This window comes from Meles meles, chromosome 19 (genome assembly GCF_922984935.1).
Source record: "Meles meles chromosome 19, mMelMel3.1 paternal haplotype, whole genome shotgun sequence".
NCBI classification, from domain to species: Eukaryota; Metazoa; Chordata; class Mammalia; order Carnivora; family Mustelidae; genus Meles; species Meles meles.
In genome coordinates this window covers 205,843-224,949 of record NC_060084.1, presented here as the reverse complement: position 1 = coordinate 224,949, position 19,107 = coordinate 205,843, and the positions used below count along the sequence as shown (strand labels likewise).

Genomic DNA, 19,107 nt, shown 5'->3' with positions numbered 1-19,107 from the left:
TCCCGCAGGACAGGGTCCTTTACCAAGTGTTCAGAGCGCGGGGCTCCCTGGCTCACACTTCCCTCCAGTAAGTGACCTCTTGAGGTCACCTTGCCAGCCGGCCTCCCGCAGAGGCCACTGCAGGAACCTGCTCCTCCCGGCCGGAGTCAGAAGCGCGTGGGGTGGTGGCGGGAGGTGGGCTCGCAGGCCTCCGGACTCCCTCCCGCCCTGCAGCATCACACGGGCCTGAGGTCCCGCAGTCACCGCAGGGTCTGCGGCCGGACACCGGCCCACACAGGCGGAGCCTCGGGAGCCTCCCCCAGCCCGCCCCGCCCGCCCGCTCCAGCCAGCCCCGCGCCCCCGCGCCCCCGCGCCCGCCCCTGCCGCGCTCGCCGGCCCCGCCCTCCTGCGGCCGCTGCGTGGGGCGGGGCCGCGCGCGGTGACGAGGCCGCGGGACCCGCCCCCCGCGCTCGGCGGTGCGTCGGCCGCCCCGGCGCGGCGGGGATGGAAACCGGCGCGGCGCGCGGGAGGCGATAATGGGGCGGCCATGGCCCGGGCGGGCAGCGGCAGCGGCGGGGCGGCGCGGCCGGAGCCGTGGGAGCTGTCCCTGGAGGAGGTGCTGACGGCCTACGAGCAGCCGATCAACGAGGAGCAGGCGTGGGCCGTGTGCTTCCAGGGCTGCCGCGGGCTGCGGGGCGCGCCGGGCGGCGGGCGGCGCCTCCGGGACACGGCGGACATCCTCCTGCGCCGGGACGGCTCGGTCAGCGCGCGGCGGGACCCGGGCGCCGCGGGTGAGGGCCGGCGGGGCGCGGGGGTGTGGCCGGGCGCGCGGGCCGCGCCGGGGTGGGGGAGGGGGCGGCTGCGACCCTCCCCTGGGCCGTCTGGGTCGCCTGGGTCCCCGGGTCCTCTGGGTGCTCGTGCCCCTCCCCGGCCGGTCCCTCCTGCCCTTCCCCCTCTCCCCGCGCTCCGTCCTGTCCTTCCCGGCCCTCCGCTCCCGCACCCTCCGCTCCCGCACCCTCCTCCGCTGGGCCCGGAGCCCCCCGTCTGCACCTCCTGCTTCCCGGTCCGGCCACCGTCCACGCCCCGGCTCTGCGGGACCTGAAGTCCCCTGCTTCTCCCGCCCTTCTTTTCCTCACCCGGCCCGGGTGCCCCTCCTTTCCCGGAACCTTTCTCCGACCGTCCGTCGCGCGGCCTCCGGGCGGGCTGCGGTCCGGTGGCTCCCCGCAGCGGGGCCTGTTCCCAGCGGGGGAGGATTTGGGGTTTTGACGGCCGAGAACTGCCCGTGGACCCAATTCTCCGTCGCCTAGCCCCAGTTCCCCCCGCCTGGGGCTAGTTCCCTCTGCTTTGGGGGTGTGTAGCCCTCAGCCTTTGTGATTCATGGTGAGAAGCGCTCGGTCGCTTGTCTTACTGGGGACTGCAGATGGCTTCGCTGGAAAGGAACAAGTGTCGCGTCCTTTCGAAGTCCTTTTTCGTGGGAATGAGGGTGGAGGAGGGGGCTGCGTCTCCCTGGGAACCCTGCGAATTCACCCGTTGTCTGGGTTTGACAGTAAGGAGAATGTGTAAAATTTGGTTTTTCTGCTCTTAATTATCAAGAACAAACGGTTAATCCCTTGAAAGATACTGAAGTCTGCTCAAAATAGTGAGTTTAAGTGATTCTTATTCTCCTTCTTAGAAAAAAAAAAGTGTTTTCTTTCCTGGAGAACTGGAGTGCTGGTCTGAGCATTTGGAGATATTAACCCAAAAGCTGATATCCTGTGGGGAAGCACAGAGGCCAGCTCTGCGTGCTGCCGGAGAGCTGGGTTTGCAGAGGTCCTCATGGACGGGCTTCACGGAGGACAGGGAAGGAGCAGGACAGAGCTGCACAGAAGCCACCGTGCTGACAGGGCGTGTCCGCTGAGCCCACACAGGGACCGGCACTGTGCTTCTCCACAGGGTCCTTCTTACCCCCGTGACCAGCTCCCAGCTCTGCCTGCAACTCTGCTGTGCATTCATTTCACGCGAAAAGCACCAACGTATTGGGCAGGTGAAAACAGTAAGAGTTGGTACTCAAACGGCATTATTCCCATTTTATACTCTGTTAAGCTGAGGTTCAGGCTTGCCCAGGAGGATGATTTGGATTCAGCTTCATAGTGTTGTTTTCTGTGTGCAAGGTCGTCACAGGTGGGGTGGGGAGCGCTTCCCCTGGGGGGCTGGACCCTGCATATTCGCAAGGAGCTTCTCTCCTGAAGCTGTGTTTTCCTCCCTGTGCCCATCCCCCTCCCCAGACATAACCATGTAATCCAAGATCTGGAGTCCACCAGCCTGCCGGGTCAGACCCTCTGATTTCGAAGATGGGGAAACTGAGGCGAAGAGTGACCGCTGGTTAGAACTAAGGGCCCTTGCATATCTCTAACTGTGGGAGAGTCGAGCCGTGTTTCTTACTGGTACTCTCCAAGATGCTCCTTGGTGGCTCTCCTTCATGTCGTTGGTCATCAGGTTTTCTCCAGTCCCCAAGGACTGGACTCCTGCCTCCTCCTCCTACCGCCTGCACACCCACAGCGCCACTGGAGATCCAGGCATGTGGCCACTCTAGGGAACTTACTGACTCAGGAAACGAGGGAGCCCAATTCCGTCTTCCATTCAATACCATCTTTAGTTTCTGTTCACAAACATGTCTCATAAGGTGGAGGAGGTTTATGACTTGCTGCCTCTCTGGAGATTAGGAAAAATAGGGCACCTGGGTGGCTCCGTGGCTGAGGTGACTCCATCTCAGCCTGGGTCTTGATCTCAGGGTCGTGAGTTCAAGCTCCTCATTCGGGTTCCACGCAGGGCATGGAACCTACTTAAAAAAATAAAGATTAAGAAAAATAGATTACCCTGAACTTTCTCTTCAGTCCTGTTGGGCTTTCAGACTTTATCTTGTTGACGGTGGCTAACCCAGCCGAGTGAGGGGTTCATTCATGAAGCTGATGTGTTTATTTCTTGCTGTGACTAGCAATCAGGAAAATCAAGATCGTTTAATATAGTCTCACGTGGGCTCTCAGTACAAAGTTCTGGTAAATCTAGCATTAAGTAAATGTTTAAAATAACTAAAGAAATCAACAAATGAAACCACGTTTGAGGGAATGATTAATGTCCTAGCATACAAGGTGTGGTACCTCTCCCCTCTTCCCGCCAAGTGGGGAAAAAGCCCTAACCTTTAACCTGAAGGCTTTATAACTGCTGGAAACCGCCCCTTTTTTAAGTGGAGAAAGCGTGTTAATATGTGAAGTTATTTTTTTAAAAGATTTTATTTATTTATTTGACAGACAGAGATCACAGGTAGGCAGAGAGGCAGGCAGAGAGAGAGGAGGAAGCAGGGTCCCCGCTGAGCAGAGAGCCCGATGCGGGGCTCGATCCCAGGACCCTGAGATCATGACCTGAGCCGAAGGCAGAGGCTTTAACCCACTGAGCCACCCAGGCGCCCCTGTGTTTCATTTTTTTTTAAAGATTTTATTTATTTACTTGACAGAGAGAGATCACAAGTAGGCAGAGAGGCAGACAGAGAGAGAGAGGGGAAGCAGGCTCCCCACTTGAGCAGAGAGCCTGATGTGGGGCTAGATCCCAGGACCCTGGGATCATGACCTGAGCCAAAGGCAGAGGCTTAACCCACTGAGCCACCCAGGCGCCCCGTCAAGTTATTTTTAAGAGGCCATTATTAAAACCTCTTGATAGGGAAAGGGTCACCCTTTTGTTTTTTTTAAATTGAGGTGAGAAACTCAGCCAGACATCACAGTGAATGCTTCTGCCCAGCTGTTCCCTCAGGCAAAGCTAATTCCCTAAATGCAGCTGGGTCAGTGATCCAGTGACCCTGGGATGTTTTCAGGGGCATTTGTCCACTGGAGGGTGTCCTGGGCAGATCACCCCAGGAGGATGACTGCTCCTCAATGCAGTGTTTGGCCGTCCCCTTGATGGAAAGACCACCTGCCTTTCTGGCCTACACTGCTGATGAAACATTTCAGGAAAACCCCCGTGGACAGACAAATGCTGGGCATGAGTGTTGACAAAGGTGTGTCTGAGATGGGGGTGAACTCATCACCTCCCACGTTTCCCATCCTGCTTATGCTAATTCACACACTGCCCTCCTTTCCTGATGTTTTTTCTTGTACGTGTAAGCATGTACACTTGCCTGTGTACTACTTTTCACAGGCTCTTCAGCTTGGGTCCCCCATATGAGCTGCCCAGCACCCCCCCCCCCCCGTTCTTTCTTCTCTCTTCTGCCTGGAGTTCAGAGGCCAGCTGTCCCCATGCCCCACCCCCCCCACCCCCCCAGAGCCCTGGCACCGGACCGCAGGGTAAGGCTCTCCAAGCAGCCCACCACCGCACAGACTCCAAGCCTTCCCAGCTCAGCTCATTTTCAGCCTGAGTTTCAAACACAGAAATGATTAACAGTCTGTCCTGTACTGGATGGTGGGAGCCTGTGTCAGGAGCTCCGTGGGGCCCAGAATTCTTCCTCACTGCAGCTCGTAGCTAGAGAAACGGCAGTGTTCAGGAGCCGGCTTCAGCATTTCCCCAGTGGCCCAGTCCTTCTCCGAAGATGGGGCAGTCGCACCAGCCTGGGGCGGGTGAGGACCCGTCAGTACAGAGCCCCAGGCCCAGGAGGTGTGTGTGCGTGCAGACACACAACACACACGTGCCTGGTCACAGACACTGACACACACACGGCCACAGACACACACACACACAGTGCCCCTTCCTCTGGAGCTGTCTCTGAGGCTCCCCACATGTGCACATGGGGCTGCCCGTTGCCCCCACTAGAGATGTTCCTTCAGGTCTCCTGGGCCAGAGTGTCCTGTCCCAGGAGCTGAGGTGGGTCCCATGGCCATCAGGAAGGGCTCTGGGCCCCTGGTGCCTGGAGCCTCTGCCGGGCCTGTGGGTTCCGTTGGTTCCTGCTGGACTTGGTGGGCCTCTGGGGGAGCTCCCTTCTGAATGCTTGGCTGCATTTCGGTAAATGGCTCTCCCCAACAGGGAAATGTGCAGGTGAGTGCTGACGGGCCTTGTCACGGGATAGCGTCCCCTGACGGGCTGGGCAGAGGTGAGGGCGGGTTGGAAAGAGTATTTCCCTCCTGGCAGATCTCCTCACAGAATATTTCTGGTGGGAACACTTTCTTTCAGGTCCTGCCCTTGTGGTTTCGTTCTGGGTTCTTGACTCATCACCCATCCTTGCGGGCACATGTGGGCCTGTGGCATGCGGGGCTCCCTCTGCTCTCCGTGGCACCTCGTAAGGGCCTTCCAGTGGAGCTGTGGTGTGGAGCTGACCCCAGGCCACCCAGGGGCTTCGCAGCCCGGGCGACGGCGGCCGACACTGCTGGGCTCCTGCAGGAGTGTGCCGGGCATTGCTGGGCTTACACTTGCCTGTGCCCTGTGACGCTGTGAGGGTCCCCATTGCACAGATGAGAAAACCGAGGTTCCCACAGCAAGCATCCAGTCACCCGGTGCGGCAGCGGGGGCAGGGGGGCTGCAAGTGTGGACTCAGCTGGGCTCCAGCCCTGCCCGGACCCTCAGCCGGGCCTTGGGGAGTGACTTGTGATTCTTCTCTGGGAAATGGGAGGGGAGAGAAGCACCTATGGCCTCGGCTCTGTTAAGCCTTGGGCCCCAGCTGGCTCCGGGGAGCTCTCGGGCCCCAGGAGCATCAGCCGTCGCCTCCTGGGCCTCTCTGCGCCTCAGCCAGACCCACCCGAGGAACCAGCCCCTCTAGAGTCGTGTGAAGGTCTGGTCACAGCATTCTAGGCTGCTAGGGACGAGGGACGGGAGGCCGCTCTGCCCAGTGCACTCAGCCGGGGTCCCCACGCGCGTTTCTCGATGAAGTAAAACGTGAGGCACGGAAAGCCACATGCTGCCGTGGCCCCAGGTGGGGCAGCGCGAGGGGGCCTCTGCGTGTCGGGGAGGGGCTGGGTGTGACTGGGAGCCGGTGTTTGTAGGAGCACCCGATTTTCTGTCTCCTCTGAGCAAAGATGATCTCTTGGGCAGGCATCGGCTGGCAAGCCATGTTCTCTGTCCGGTGTGTGTGAGCGCCGGCGGCTGGGGTCGGCTGTCCCCGATAACTGGGGTTAGCTTAGCCTGTGTGGCCACCTTGGCCCATAGCCCCCAGCCGTTTGCAGGTCCAGCTCTGTGCTTTCAGGCTGCACCTGTGCAGAAGGTGACCTTGGGGTCCCTGTGTGCCATCGAGACTGGCTTATGAGGGATATAGCCTGGCCAGCCGCCCCCAGCCCCCACGCTGACGTCTTCATGAAGAAGGGGAGCTGTGTCTGCTGTCTTTTTAATTGTGCACCAGGGCTGACCTGTGGGGCCGGAAGTATTCAAGTGGCTCCCACAAAGGGAGTATTGTGACCCTGGCCGGTCTGGTCCTGGGATGTGGCCGCTCGAACAGACGTGCGGCTGAGTACCGGCTGCGGGAAGGCGCTAGGGCTTCACTCTGGTCCCGGTCTGCTCCTCAGAGGGAGTCGCCTCCGGTGAGGACCAGGTGAGGAGGAAGCCGGCCTGGAGGTGGCCATGTGGTGACCAGCCCGACCAGCTCGGGCAGAGCCCCGGGGGCTGGAACCCCCACGTCTGGGGTCTGGTCTGCTCAAGGAGGCGGGTTACAGGCGCCGCGGAAGGGCTGCCTGGGCTGCGGTAGGCGAGTTAGACCGACGCGCTGCTTCCGACCGCGGACGTGTGTTTCGGGCCCTCGGGGAGGCCGGAGGTCCAGGGTAACCTCTTTGCCCTGAGGTCGCCAGATGAGCGACTTCACTTCTGTGTGCCAGCTCAGGTCCCCTTGCGATGGGGCGAAACACGTCCACGGTCCTGGATGGGTCCCGGCTGCGGGCCGTTACTCTGCCCATGGTGGAGGGGAGGGTCACACAGGTGGGCACGGTTCCTGCACCTGACGCCCCGGTGAGCACAGCAGAGCGTGGGTTCCGGCACAAGAGTTCCACGTGCTGCTTCACCGGGGCGATTCCCACCCTCGAGTCACCAGAGGGTGTGTCGGGCACGGGTTCTTGGGTCCCTGCGATGAGCCTGATTCTGCCCAGGTCTGCGGTGGGCCTGGGAATCTGCATTTCCGACAAGTTCCCAGTGATGCTGGTTCTTCTGGTTCCGGGACCCACTGTGACCGTCAGGCCACCGTGTGTGGATTCCCCACATCACACCTAAGAAGGGGTCACCCACTCCCTGTTGGAAACCCCTCCAGGGCCAGGACCCATTCCGTCTTCGGGTGACTGGAACGGCCAGTGAGGGGGATGACTCGTGGTCTGAGCTACAGAGCCAGTCTAGCCGTGGATTGGATCTCAGCCAGGTGACCCTGGGCGAGTTCCTCACCCTCCTGGGCTGTGTCATGGGGCAACGATGTGTGATGTGGCCCTGAGGAGTCCTCAGGAACTTCAAGTGAGTTATCCTTGGCCCCACAGGGAGGAGAGAGCCTCAGAGGTAATGCATCCTTTCAAGGGTGCCCCTGTCTGCTGTGACTATCAGCAGAGTGGGGATCCCCGGTCACCCGGGCAGACACAGGGTGTGGACGTGCTGGGGGAGCAGAGGACCGCTGACCTCCCCTCGCCAGAGCTTGCTAAGAAGGTGGAGCATTAACAGCACGATTGCCTGGGGTGTGGGGAGCCCTCTGGCCAACACACATGTCCTCGACTGGGGTCCAGGTGATGTGGGTCCTGGTGCTTCTAGGTTCTTGCTGGGGGGGGTGACAAGTGAGTTTATGGAGAAGCGGCCTGATGTCAGCCACAGCCTATGGAGATGGGGAGTGAGGTGCAGGAGGAGGGACGTGCCACGGATGCTAGGGCCTCTGCCCCCCAGACTCTCCGTTTGCTCAGCAAACACACAGCTTCCCAGTTAGCTGCAGGCCTTCAGCTCTCAGGCCTGGGTTTCCCAGCAGCTCGTTCCTAGACGCCATGCTCCATTGAAGACTCTGCTTAGCTTATGTTTGGAAATCGCTCCTTGACAACGGAACAGGCGTTATTGAAGCATCCAGTGGGTGCCGGACACTAGCTGGTTTTCGCTTTTGGGTTTTTCTGAAAAATCTGTTGTTAAGTTGCCTGCACAGCCTACAACGTGGGGCTCGAACTCACGACTCGGAGACCACGCGGGGACTGTGTCGAATCTTCACGGTCACCTGTGTGGTGGGTGGTACCGTTCTGTTCGGGGCTCTGGGGGCTCGGGAAGGCCAGTGTGTTGCTGTGGGACACGCGGGGCGTCACTGGTGAGTCTGTCTGGCCTGGGCTGTGGGGGGACACGTGCACCCTGCGCCGTTGCTGACTCTCACACTCGCCCGTGAGTTAATTTCCTGATGCACTGGGACATGTTTCAGATGAGAAAGTGTCGGGAAACAGTCTCCTGCCAGCCTCCCACGCGGAGGAGCCCTAGTGTCTACACCGCAGGCAGGGGCTGCACTCTCCTCGTCCTTAATGGGGACCTCCAACGATCTCCTCCTCCTTCGCTGCGGCTGCCTCTGCCCCTGTGGGCAGTCTCAGGGGTCGTGGGTCGACGTAAGCAGACCTGCTGAATCGAGGCAAACAGGGGTGCCGTTTTGAGATGTTGCCAGTTGCCTGCCTTGGCGGGGCTGGCAGTTCCGCTGGCACTGAGTGGGGGCCCTGAGGGCCTCAGTCTGTCCACCCCGCTGCCGGGCACACGGGTGCTCCTGGGAGCTCAGCCTGAGATGCGGAAACGCAGGAGCCACCTGGGCTCAAGCTAGGACCCCACACTTGGTAGTTGCATTCCTTGTATGTAATTAAGAACCTGAGGGGAGCCTAGGGTAGCCAGTGCCCCCCCCATGTGCGTGGTCTCCTCCTGGGGGCTGCAGAGGTAGCCCTTGGCTCCTCCACGGCCATTCTCTGTCCTGACCCCAAGCCCAAACAGAGTCACAGGCAGGATGCCCGTGGGCAGAGCCTGGTTGGGAGGTCCTGGTGTCCCCGTCACCACGGTGATCACGGCTGTCCACATCCTCACGGGTCTGGACACACAAGGAGTGTCCGCCTCCACTCCCTCACACACCCTTTGAGGTGACATTGTCGGGTAGGTTGGGCAGGTAGATGAGGAAAGGTCAGAGAGGACCTCGAGGTCATGACCATAGGTAGGCAGGGATCTGGCCTGAACTACACTTCTTCCCTGTGCGCCCCACCCGCACAGCGGGGTGAGGCTGTCTGAGAGCCGGCGGCCCACCTCACCTGCCGGGCAGGGGGAAGCCCTTCCTCCGGGAGGTCCAGCCTGCACAGCCCTCACAGACTTCCCTCCTCTGGGTGGTCTTTGATCTCATCCTGCCGTGACGTGATCGTGATCTTTCCAGGGAGACCTCCTAGCATCTTGAGTTCTCCTCATTGCCATCTTATACCCAAGACATCACAGTGTCTTTTCTTTCCTGGCATGTCTTGGTGAGGCTGTTCTTCCTTACAGGGAGAGAGGAGCCCCCCGTGGAGGGACAGCATCCCAGAGACCCGGTGTCCTGGTTGCAGTCCCAACTCCATGTGACCTGGAGGGCCCTCTTGACCATGCTGTCTGCAGCTCTGTGCCTTCCCTCCAAGACAGTTTTTTAAGATTTTTTTTTTTTTATTTGACAGAGAGAGATCACAAGTAGACAGAGAGGCAGGCAGAGAGAGAGAGAGGGAAGCAGGCTCACTGCCGAGCAGAGAGCCCGATGCGGGACTCGATCCCAGGACCCTGAGATCATGACCTGAGCCGAAGGCAGCGGCTCAACCCACTGAGCCACCCAGGCGCCCCAAGACAGTTTTTTAAATGAGCAGGACGCAATTTGCAAATGCTCTGTGACCTCCCTTGCCCCCGCCCCCCCCCCCCCCCCCCCCCAGCAAGAGTCTGTAGCTCCAGGAAGCGCGTCCCGAGGCTCTGGGTGGTTTGGCAGGCTTGCCCACCCCCCACCCGCGCTTACTAATATGCTCTGTGGTTCTGGGTGATTTTCTCCACCTGCCTGAGCCTCAGTTTCCTTGTCTGTAACGAGGGAGTCATGGTACCCACTTGCATGAGGTGATTGTGGATTGAAAACATAAATCATTCATTCGTTTTGTAGCAAAGAGCTGGGCACAGTCTCTGCCCAGAAAGGGCAGCTTGCTCCTTGAAACCCGGAGACTCCCCAAGTCCTTGCCACTTCACGTATAATTAATAATCCCTTATTTTCATTAACATATGGACCATTTAAACTGGGGTATAGGCATTAAAACTGTTCCAGCCAGAAGGCTTCTCACTGAGCAGGGTTGCACGGTGCTCCATCTGTAAGGGCTGGCTGACTCCATCCCTTCTCAGCCCTCAGAATAACTCAGGACGCTGGCCGCTTCCAGGGACCACCTTTGCTCTGAGTCTGATTTATTCTTCTTCCCATTGCCTCCAGCCGGCTGCGCAGTCTGCAGTCCGGCGGGCCGAGGGTCCTGCAGGCCCCTCCCTTTCGGCCTCACTGATGTTGGGAGTGGGCTGTTTTCCATTACTTTAATGGATCAGCCCAACACAAACGCCCTTTATCTTTGGCAATCTCTCTGCTCTTAATGGCATTTTGAAAATATTTGCAGAGTTAGCAGGTTCACTCAGTGGCGATTTCATGGTTTATGTTTTTTTTATACCCTACCTCGTTCCAAAAAGAAGTTAAGGCAACTCGAGGTCACCCCCTCGCGTAGGTCCTACCTGCACGCTGAATTCAAGGAAGTCTGTAGAAGTAGGTGGGTTTCCTGCGGCTCATCCAGCTGGCATCTGGGGTGGTGTGGGGAGTGGCTAGAGCAGAGACTACGACCCCCTCGCAGGGGCCCACCTAGCACCACCATTCCGGCTGTGATACCTCTGTTTCCTCACCTGTGAAATGGGTCACAAAACCACTTACCTTCTGGGTTGTATACGGGTTTCAACAAGTGAGCACTCATAAACTTGTGAATTCAGTACCGTGTGCAGTAGTGAAGATAATAAATTACCTAGTACCTAGTTTAGCACCTGGGCTTTTTTTTTTTTTTTTTTAAGATTTTTATTTTATTTATTTGACAGAGAGAGAGATCACAAGTAGGCAGAGAGGCAGGCAGAGAGAGAGGAGGAAGCAGGCTCCCTGCGGAGCAGAGAGCCTGACACAGGGCTCGATCCCAGGACCCTGAGATCATGACCTGAGCCGAAGGAGAGGCTTTGACCCACTGAGCCACCCAGGCGCCCCTAGCACCTGGGCTTTGACCCAGAGACTGATTCTCTGACGGAGGCCCTCACATTCCGTAGGTCTCCGGATCTATAGGTGGTGGCCAGATGCTGCCTTACCCAGCTCAGCTCTTGGGAACTCCAGAGCAAACTCTGTGGCTGCCTTTGAGCCTGGGTCTTATGTGACTCTGCTGTGATTTGGGGGCACATGGACTCAGACTGTGAATTACAGACCATGAGGGCTTTCCTGCAGATAAGATTTAACTGACCTGCTCTCTCCTTACTCCTTCTTTACTCCGGCACCAACCATGCCTCCCCAGGGGGCCCTGTTGGCTGCTCCCCTCTGAGGGGTCCCGTTGGGGTGCGACTGCTGTGCAGGGTGTGGACAGGGGCCGTGTCTCCTGCCTCTGCATGTCCATTCCAAATGACTGGCTGCTCGACCTGTTTAAGCTTTCTGGGATACACTGTGTGTTCCTGGGAGGCCAGCTGGGTGGGCGGCCCTATTTGCCACGGCCTGGGGTTGCTGAGGTGTGTCTTGACTGCCTGTTGTCTCCTCTTGCAGATTCTACAACGATGGTGCTGTCAGCAGCCAGCTCAGAAGCCCAGGTACCTTTAAAATAATTTTTAATTTACGTGATACACATTAAAACTAATATGCCTCACATTGTCTGAATTAGTCAGCATATAAAGTTACAAGATTGTTTCCACGAGGCAGGACACAGATAAGATACTCAAAGGGCTTCGTTGAAATGACTTGAGGACGAGAGCGGGCAGGTGAGGACAGACCCCACTGGTCAGTGCGGAACCTGGCAGGTCTTGGAGGGCCTGAAGGGTGGGGGCGGGCGATGGTACCCCACCTCCCTCTCCTCTTCCGCCCCCAAGCTGCCGGTGTTGCCTCCCACAGACCTGAGGGAGGGAGCAAAGGGGCTGTGGTCTGTGGACGCAGAAGGTCCGTCAGGGCGTGGGTCTGAGGGCAAGCAGGAAAACCAGCCGGTGGCCGCTGTCCACCCCGCCCGCAATTCAGACCTCGCCAGTAGGACCAGCGCCTCCCTGTCCCCTCCCTCTACCGTCCAGGAATTTGTCCTGAATTTAATGTGGATCATTCTACTGCCTTCAAGAAAGCTTTATACAAACGTGTTTATTTATTGAACACAGCCTTATACCGGGGCGGGGGGCTGGTCACCGGCAAAGAGGCCATATAGTCTGTCGTGGAGAATTGAAAAACGATCATAGAATCATCCCAGAGTTTCCCTGCTTTTCCTTCCTAGCACATGCTGGCAATCTTTCTGCTGTCAGTGATAAGACACCCTTCCCAGTGGCACACGGCCTCTGTCCAGGGCTCCGTGGTGAGGCTCTCTCCCGCTCCATGTTGCTTCCGTAATTCGGTCTGGGCTGAAGACAACATTGCCACGGCTGGCAGAGTACTCTGGAGACTTTGTTCATCCAAAGCCCAGGAACAGTCCCCTGCCCTTCAGACAGCGATCCCAGGGTGGCCCCTGTTGCCCAGAGTCCCCACGTGAGTGTACCGTGGCCACCTGCCGCCCCAAAGGAGACCTCTTAGCAGTTCTGATGATATTTACAAGGAGCCTTGTTTGTGGGGGTCGTCTGCGCTCTTACAGACTGACCCCGGAGCCCCACCCCAGAAACCACCGTAGGGGCCACTTGCTGGGCTAACCCGGCTTCCTGCTGCCGGCCTCCTGTGGACGCCGTCCTGCAGTCTCAGCCCCTTCTCTCTCCAAGCCCCTCAGTTAGCAGGCTGTTCGCCCAGCTGGCCTGTTGGAAGCCTGCTCAGTTCCCAAAACGCTGTGGGCAGGTAGGCCTGGAGGCTTTCAGACCCTGGCCAGCTGCCCAGATTGTTCCTTATGGGAAAGCAAGGGCTCTCTGCCTTTCAGGCGGTTTCCAGCGTCTGGGCTGGAACAGAGAAGCTTTTAACAGAGCAGCTGTCACAGCTGAGAGGCTCCTGTCGGGTTAACCCTTTAACTGACGTGGTGCTAGCTTAGGCCAGCTACCAGGAGCAAGAGGGAGAGGCATGGAGGGTTTGGGTGCTGCTCCAAGATGCCCTGGAGCAGGGGCTGGCCTACGGGGCCCTCTCTGCACGGGGTGGTAGAGTGGTGTCCGATGGAGAGACCAGGCCACAGCCACACCTGGGTCAGCAGTGGCCGTGGAGTAGAGAATGGGCGCGAACCTCTCTCACCATCTCCTTTCTGACCTCTACCTCTGGGCCAAGAAAGAATCGATGGGAATTTGTGTGACCTGTGGTTCTTGCCAGCCCAGTAGTCCTGATGGGGGTCCCACTGCCATAGGGGACTCCACCTGGCCCTGGCCTTCTGCCCTCTGACTCATGACTTGGGCTTGTGATTCTTGCCCGGCTAAGCAGAGATAAGACCGCCTCCAAGGGTGGACTGGGGTTTTGTAGACTGGAACTTGGCTCTATTGGAATCCCTCTCCCCACACTGGCCAGGGTGTGTCTGAGGCGTTTCTGCAGGATAGAGAAGGCTGTCTTGTGCCTGTCCCCCTGCCCAACACTGACTCTCCCCATGTCCTTCAGCTCTGCTCAAGCCAGTCCCCTTGGGCTGCAGGTGTGGGAAACAGGAGGAGAGGCCAGAGGCCACCCCCTCCCTCAGACCAGGCAGACTCAGACTCCGGGTGGAAGGTGAGGGTGTGGCTCCCTCCTGCCTTGGCCAAGGCTTAGAGCCCAGGTTGGGGACAAACGTGGGTCCCAAGTCCAGCTCCGCCAGCTGCCAGCTGTGGTCACATGACCCATGGCTCCGTGCCTCCCTCCTCTGCCTAGAAGGCAGAGGTTAGGACTCCGGTTAGGTTGTCCTAGAGTTAAGTAGCCTAGGGCTCTGCGTAGCTGATGCCACGAGAAGAGCTATGGTCATTTTGTATCATTGTCACAAAGGAGAAATGTCCAAATATGAAAGCCAGGCAGGCTAGAAGCAGCATCCCTGTGGTCGTCCTCACCCCTCTCTGCGCATGGCACGTGGTTCTTCCCTGTGCGAGCAGCCCTGACCTTTCTGGGACTGCGGTCCTGTGCGCAGCCCTCGCCAGGGGCCGATGGCCACTGGACAGACCCACAAATGGAGTGGCGGGGTCTGCAGATGTCCCCCGGAGAAGGCGGAGTCCCGGTGGTTAATGGTAGTCCATGAAAATAGGGTTTCCTGACAAATAAAATTGAGAAATGCTGAGTTAAGAGGTCTCTCTACTGCAAAACTCAGATTTTCAATATGTGAATATGCTTTTAAAGGAACTAATTATGGAGAATTTCAAGGATACGTAAACTGCAGCACTGTAGGCCCCGTACCTGGCTGGGTGCCCGCGGCTCCTGGTCCCTTGGCAACTCCCTGCCCTGGGCAAGCCCCCACACAGGTGCCACTGCTTCTTCAGTCTCTTCTTTTCCAGATTAAATTTACATATGTTGAAATCTGCATGGCGTTTACAGTATTTTTTAAGGGAGAGGGTGTCATTTTTTATGAGTTCAGGTGTCTGTACGGTATCTCATGTAGTTAATGATTCCAGCACGCTGGTCTTTCTCCTCTGATTTAAAACACACTCTTGTCACTTTAAAAGCTAATGTTTAATGCGGTTATCTGTGTTTCGAAATCCCGTTTACTGGGATATGCTTTATGATCAGTGAGTTCAACCCTCAACCCTGGCTGGAGAGCTCCTACCGGCTTTTCACGGCTGTAGGCGGGCTTCATCGTGCGCAGGGTTTTGTATGAATGGAAACATGTAGTTTGGCTTTGTGGCTCTGTGCTCCTGCGTGTAAGGGGAGTGCCTGAGTCTGGGCTTGGCACTGCCGCCTGGCATCCCACCGGAAGGATGGGTCACCTTAGTGTTCGGTGTCCGCGTGGAAGACGTTTGGACATCGCAGGTGTGGGCGCTCCGGGCGTTCGGGACGAGTCCGTGGGGGTGCGCGTCTTCCTCCCCGGGTGAGAGCGGGCTGCAGGCTGTGCCCCGGGGCTGGAAGCGGCCTGCGCGCTCCGGACCTGTCTGGCTGGCACGGCCTCCGGGGCCTCGGGCTGGGCCGCTGGCGGTCACGGCTGTCGCGCTGTCGCCGCCGGGAGCCGCGCTGTGCTCCAGCGGGGCGGCGGTCCCTTGCGGGTGGCCCCCGCCCCCCCGCTGACTCTGGGCCCCTGTCCTGCAGATGGTGCAGTCGCTGGGCTTTGCCATTTACCGCGCGCTGGACTGGGGTCTGGACGACAGCGAGGAGCGCGAGCTCAGCCCGCAGCTGGAGCGGCTCATCGACCTCATGGCCAACAACGACTGCGAGGACGGCGTCTGCGGGGCTGCGGACGAGGGCTACGGGGGCCCCGAGGAGGAGGAGGAGGCCGAGGGCGGCCCCCGCGCGGTGCGCACCTTCGCGCAGGCCATGCGGCTGTGCGCGGCGCGCCTGACCGACCCCCGGGGCGCGCAGACCCACTACCAGGCCGTGTGCCGGGCGCTCTTCGTGGAGACGCTGGAGCTGCGGGCCTTCCTGGCCAGGGTCCGGGAGGCCAAGGAGGTGCGCGCGGGGCCGCGTCGGGGCGGGGCCGCGGGCGGGGGCGGGGCCGCAGAGGGGGCGGGGCTTCCCGGAAGCCGAGGGAGGGAGGGGCGGGGCAGGGCCCCCGGGAAGGTGCGCCCGGGCCGGGAGTGGGCGGGAGGGATCCCAGGGGAAGGGGCGGAGGCCCCCAAGGTACTTCCCGGCGGTCTTTCCTGCCCGCCCCCCGCCCCTCGCCTGCGTGCGTCCGTCTGTCCGTCTGTCGCTCCCGCGGGAAGGGGGTCCTCCGCTCGGGCTCTGACCCGCCCCGCCCCGCAGTGGCGCTCGGCCGGGCGCTGTCACGCTGTGCGGGTTTTCCCCGGACCCGGAGCTGGATTTTGCACAGGGAGGAACTGAGGGTCAGGACCTTAACTCACCGGCTCGCAGCCGCTTGGCCCCAGGACCTCTTTCCTCTTGCCCCCGGGATCCTCCTGTTTCTGTCCCGGGACTGGCTGTCCTCTCCCAGGGCTGGTTCCTTCTGGAAACGGGAACGGACGGCGCCGCTAGCGTACTTTGGCACATGTGTTCTCACTGTGCCTGGAGTTTGGGGCGGTAGGAAATTCAGTGACCGTAGCCCCCCCTTGTTACAGATAAACAGCGTTTTTCTCTTTTTTTTTTTAAAGATTTTATTTATTTATTTGACGGACAGAGATCACAGGTAGGCAGAGAGGCAGAGAGAGAGAGGAGGAAGCAGGCTCCCCGCTGAGCAGAGAGCCCTAACCAAAGGCAGAGGCTTTAACCCACTGAGCCACCCGGGAACCCCACAAATAGAGGTTCTGAAAGGTGTCCCCTGCCCCAAGTCAGAGGAAATCCAAGCAGATCTGGGGTCTCCCCAGGGCTGTCCTGTCTTTTCATGGTTCCAGAATTACTAGCGGACGGTCTTCCTCCAACTCTCCCATCTCCATCCTGGAAGGAGGTAGCAGACTTCCTTGAAGCAGGGGTCTTGGCACAGGGACTCCTGCCTTGCCTCAGCAGTCAGATATGAGAAAAGGCAGACTTGGCAGAGGGCGGGGGAATTGGTTCCATTGCTTCAACGCAGAGGTGTTCTTGGGAATTGACTGATACTGGTGTCTGGTTCCCCCCACCAGCTTCCCTGAACTGTGGGCTGAGTCGATTCTGAGTATTGCTCTGATGGACTGGGCGGGGGGCCCAGAACAGGACACGTCAGTGACAGTGCCTGAGCCATTAAGCCTTTATCTGTAGCCCAGCTGGTGGCCCAAGGGTAGGTGGCTCCTCTGGCCACTCTCCTCTTGCAACCCCCCAACCCGCTCCTCCTTGGCATCTTGGAGATGTTCTGATGTTCTAATGAGTGGACGGTCTTCATGCTTTTGTTTTTCTTGCTCTGAAGTCGTCTATTCTGTTGCTACATCAATTCCTTATCCAGACAATGGAAGCTCTTTCTTTAGCAGGAGCAAATAACTCCAGACTTCCAAGTAATTGCCCCAAGAGATGTTTAGGGAATTGGTAGTGACAGGGAATGAGAAGAGGGTGTCAGTGGGACACACCTGGGCCGGCATTTTAGGAAGAAACACCCTGCTCAGGGACAGGTAGAGAAAGTCCAGGAGGGTTGGGAGACCCACCCTTCATGCCCTTTGCCCACGGGAACCGCCGGATCACACACAGGTCTATTTTTAGAATCAGCCAAGTCACACACCATGCGGCACTCTGAGACTTGGCGCGTTTTCTAGAGCATCCCAAAGCAGTTTAGCAAATAGCTTCAAGTGAAAGCCAGGGTAACCGGTTCTGGCTTACTGTGTGTGTAAGGGCAGAGGGGTGAGCTGGGAGCTGTGTGCTAAGGGTTCGATGCTTCTCCAGGGTAAGGGAGTTGGTGGGAACCGAGTCTCTGGCTGCTCCCAAGATCCAGGACAATGAAGGGAGTGAATCGAGTAGCTTCTTCCCAAATTCTGAGCAAAGAACAGTTACCTAACAATCCTTCCTGTTCTTCTTTGGCCCTCACTGTGATGTTGGCATTTTCTCTGCTTCATGAAATATGAACCTGTCTGTTTCCCAGGACTTGCTGAGTAACTCATCCTCTTACCCATCCGTCCGTCCATCCATCCATCCATCCATCCATCCGTCCGTCCATCCATCCATCCACCCATCCGTCCATCCATCCGTCCATCCATCCATCCGTCCATCCATCTGTCCATCCATCCATCCGTCCATCCACCCACACATCCATCCATCCATCCATCCATCCACCCACCCACACATCCATCCGTCCATCCGTCCGTCCATCCATCCGTCCGTCCATCCATCCATCCATCCACACATCCATCCGTCCGTCCATCCATCCATCCGTCCGTCCACCCATCCGTCCACCCATCCGTCCATCCATCCGTCCGTCCATCCATCTGTCCATCCATCCATCCGTCCATCCACCCACACATCCATCCATCCATCCACCCACCCACACATCCATCCGTCCATCCGTCCGTCCATCCATCCATCCATCCACACATCCGTCCGTCCATCCATCCATCCGTCCGTCCATCCATCTACCCACCCACACATCCGTCCATCTGTCCATCCATCCATCCATCCACCCACCCACCCACACATCCATCTGTCCGTCCATCCATCTACCCACCCACACATCCATCCGTTCGTCCATCTGTCCATCCATCCATCCATCCATCCACCCACACATCCATCCGTCCGTCCGTCCATCCATCCATCCATCCACCCACCCACCCACACATCCATCCATCCATCATTGTTGAAGACTAACCTCTGCCAGTTGTGCTAGGAACCAGGAATCCTCAGGGTAGAAAACAGAAATATACCCGTGGCTCTGGCCTCATGGAGCCAGTGGTCCAGACAACACTCACAGAAGCAGATTACCGAAACGCCAGTGTCCCCACTGGAGTGGGTCAAGAAGCAGCTCTGGGGGTTGCAGGAGGGGGTTATGCATGCGCCCGGGACAGAGAGGCTGAGGCATGGCTGAGGGAGCGCCACGTGAGCTGGATCGGAAGGAAGCCTGGGAGCTCTTCACAGGTGACAGAGAGCAGGGTCCCCCTGCATCTGCCCTCTTGGAAGGACACGCTGCCCCTCTGGGCCGTGTGGATTGGCTGAGAGAAGAAAGAGAGCCAGGACGTTCTGTGTGGGTGCTAGGTGGCTGCTCATCTCTCATTCCTGGCCCAAGAGAAACTGCCAGAGATAGCTGATGGGCCACCAAGGGTCCCACATGGCTCCTCATCTCAAGCCTTATCGTGGCCTCCCACACTCCAAAGCTAATGGCTTTGTTTCTCCAGATCTTTCTGAGTCCAGAGCCTCGGCCCAGATGCCCACTCATCCCTTTTTTAGCCGGTGGAACAGTAGCCCACGTGTTCAGGAACTGTCCCCAGATGGACAGACTGGCGGGGCCCGCAGCCCTGTGACAGCCACTGTCACCTTCTCCTGGACTAACAGATGCTGCAGAAGCTTCGGGAGGGTGAGCTGCAGGAAGGCAAGCCCCTGGCAGAGCTTGACCACCTGGGACACACCGACTGGGTAAG

At 58.6% G+C, this 19,107-nt stretch overlaps 1 protein-coding gene across 5 annotated transcripts in view; it reads left to right on the top strand.

The window, feature by feature from the left end:
• Positions 1 to 450: 450 nt before the first annotated feature.
• The window catches only part of SPIRE2 (spire type actin nucleation factor 2), a 32,282-nt gene continuing 13,625 nt past the window's right edge, over positions 451 to 19,107 (top strand). For 2 of the 5 annotated variants that reach the window (XM_045987036.1, XM_045987040.1), the window contains exons 1-4: positions 451 to 770; positions 11,654 to 11,697; positions 15,239 to 15,595; positions 19,022 to 19,102. In XM_045987036.1, the coding sequence (XP_045842992.1) occupies positions 527 to 770; positions 11,654 to 11,697; positions 15,239 to 15,595; positions 19,022 to 19,102 (726 nt within the window). In that variant the 5' untranslated portion in view covers positions 451 to 526. Of the gene's footprint in view, positions 771 to 11,653; positions 11,698 to 14,761; positions 15,024 to 15,238; positions 15,596 to 19,021; positions 19,103 to 19,107 lie in introns of those variants that run through there. The other 3 variants (XM_045987038.1, XM_045987037.1, XM_045987039.1) reach the window with 3 other exon arrangements.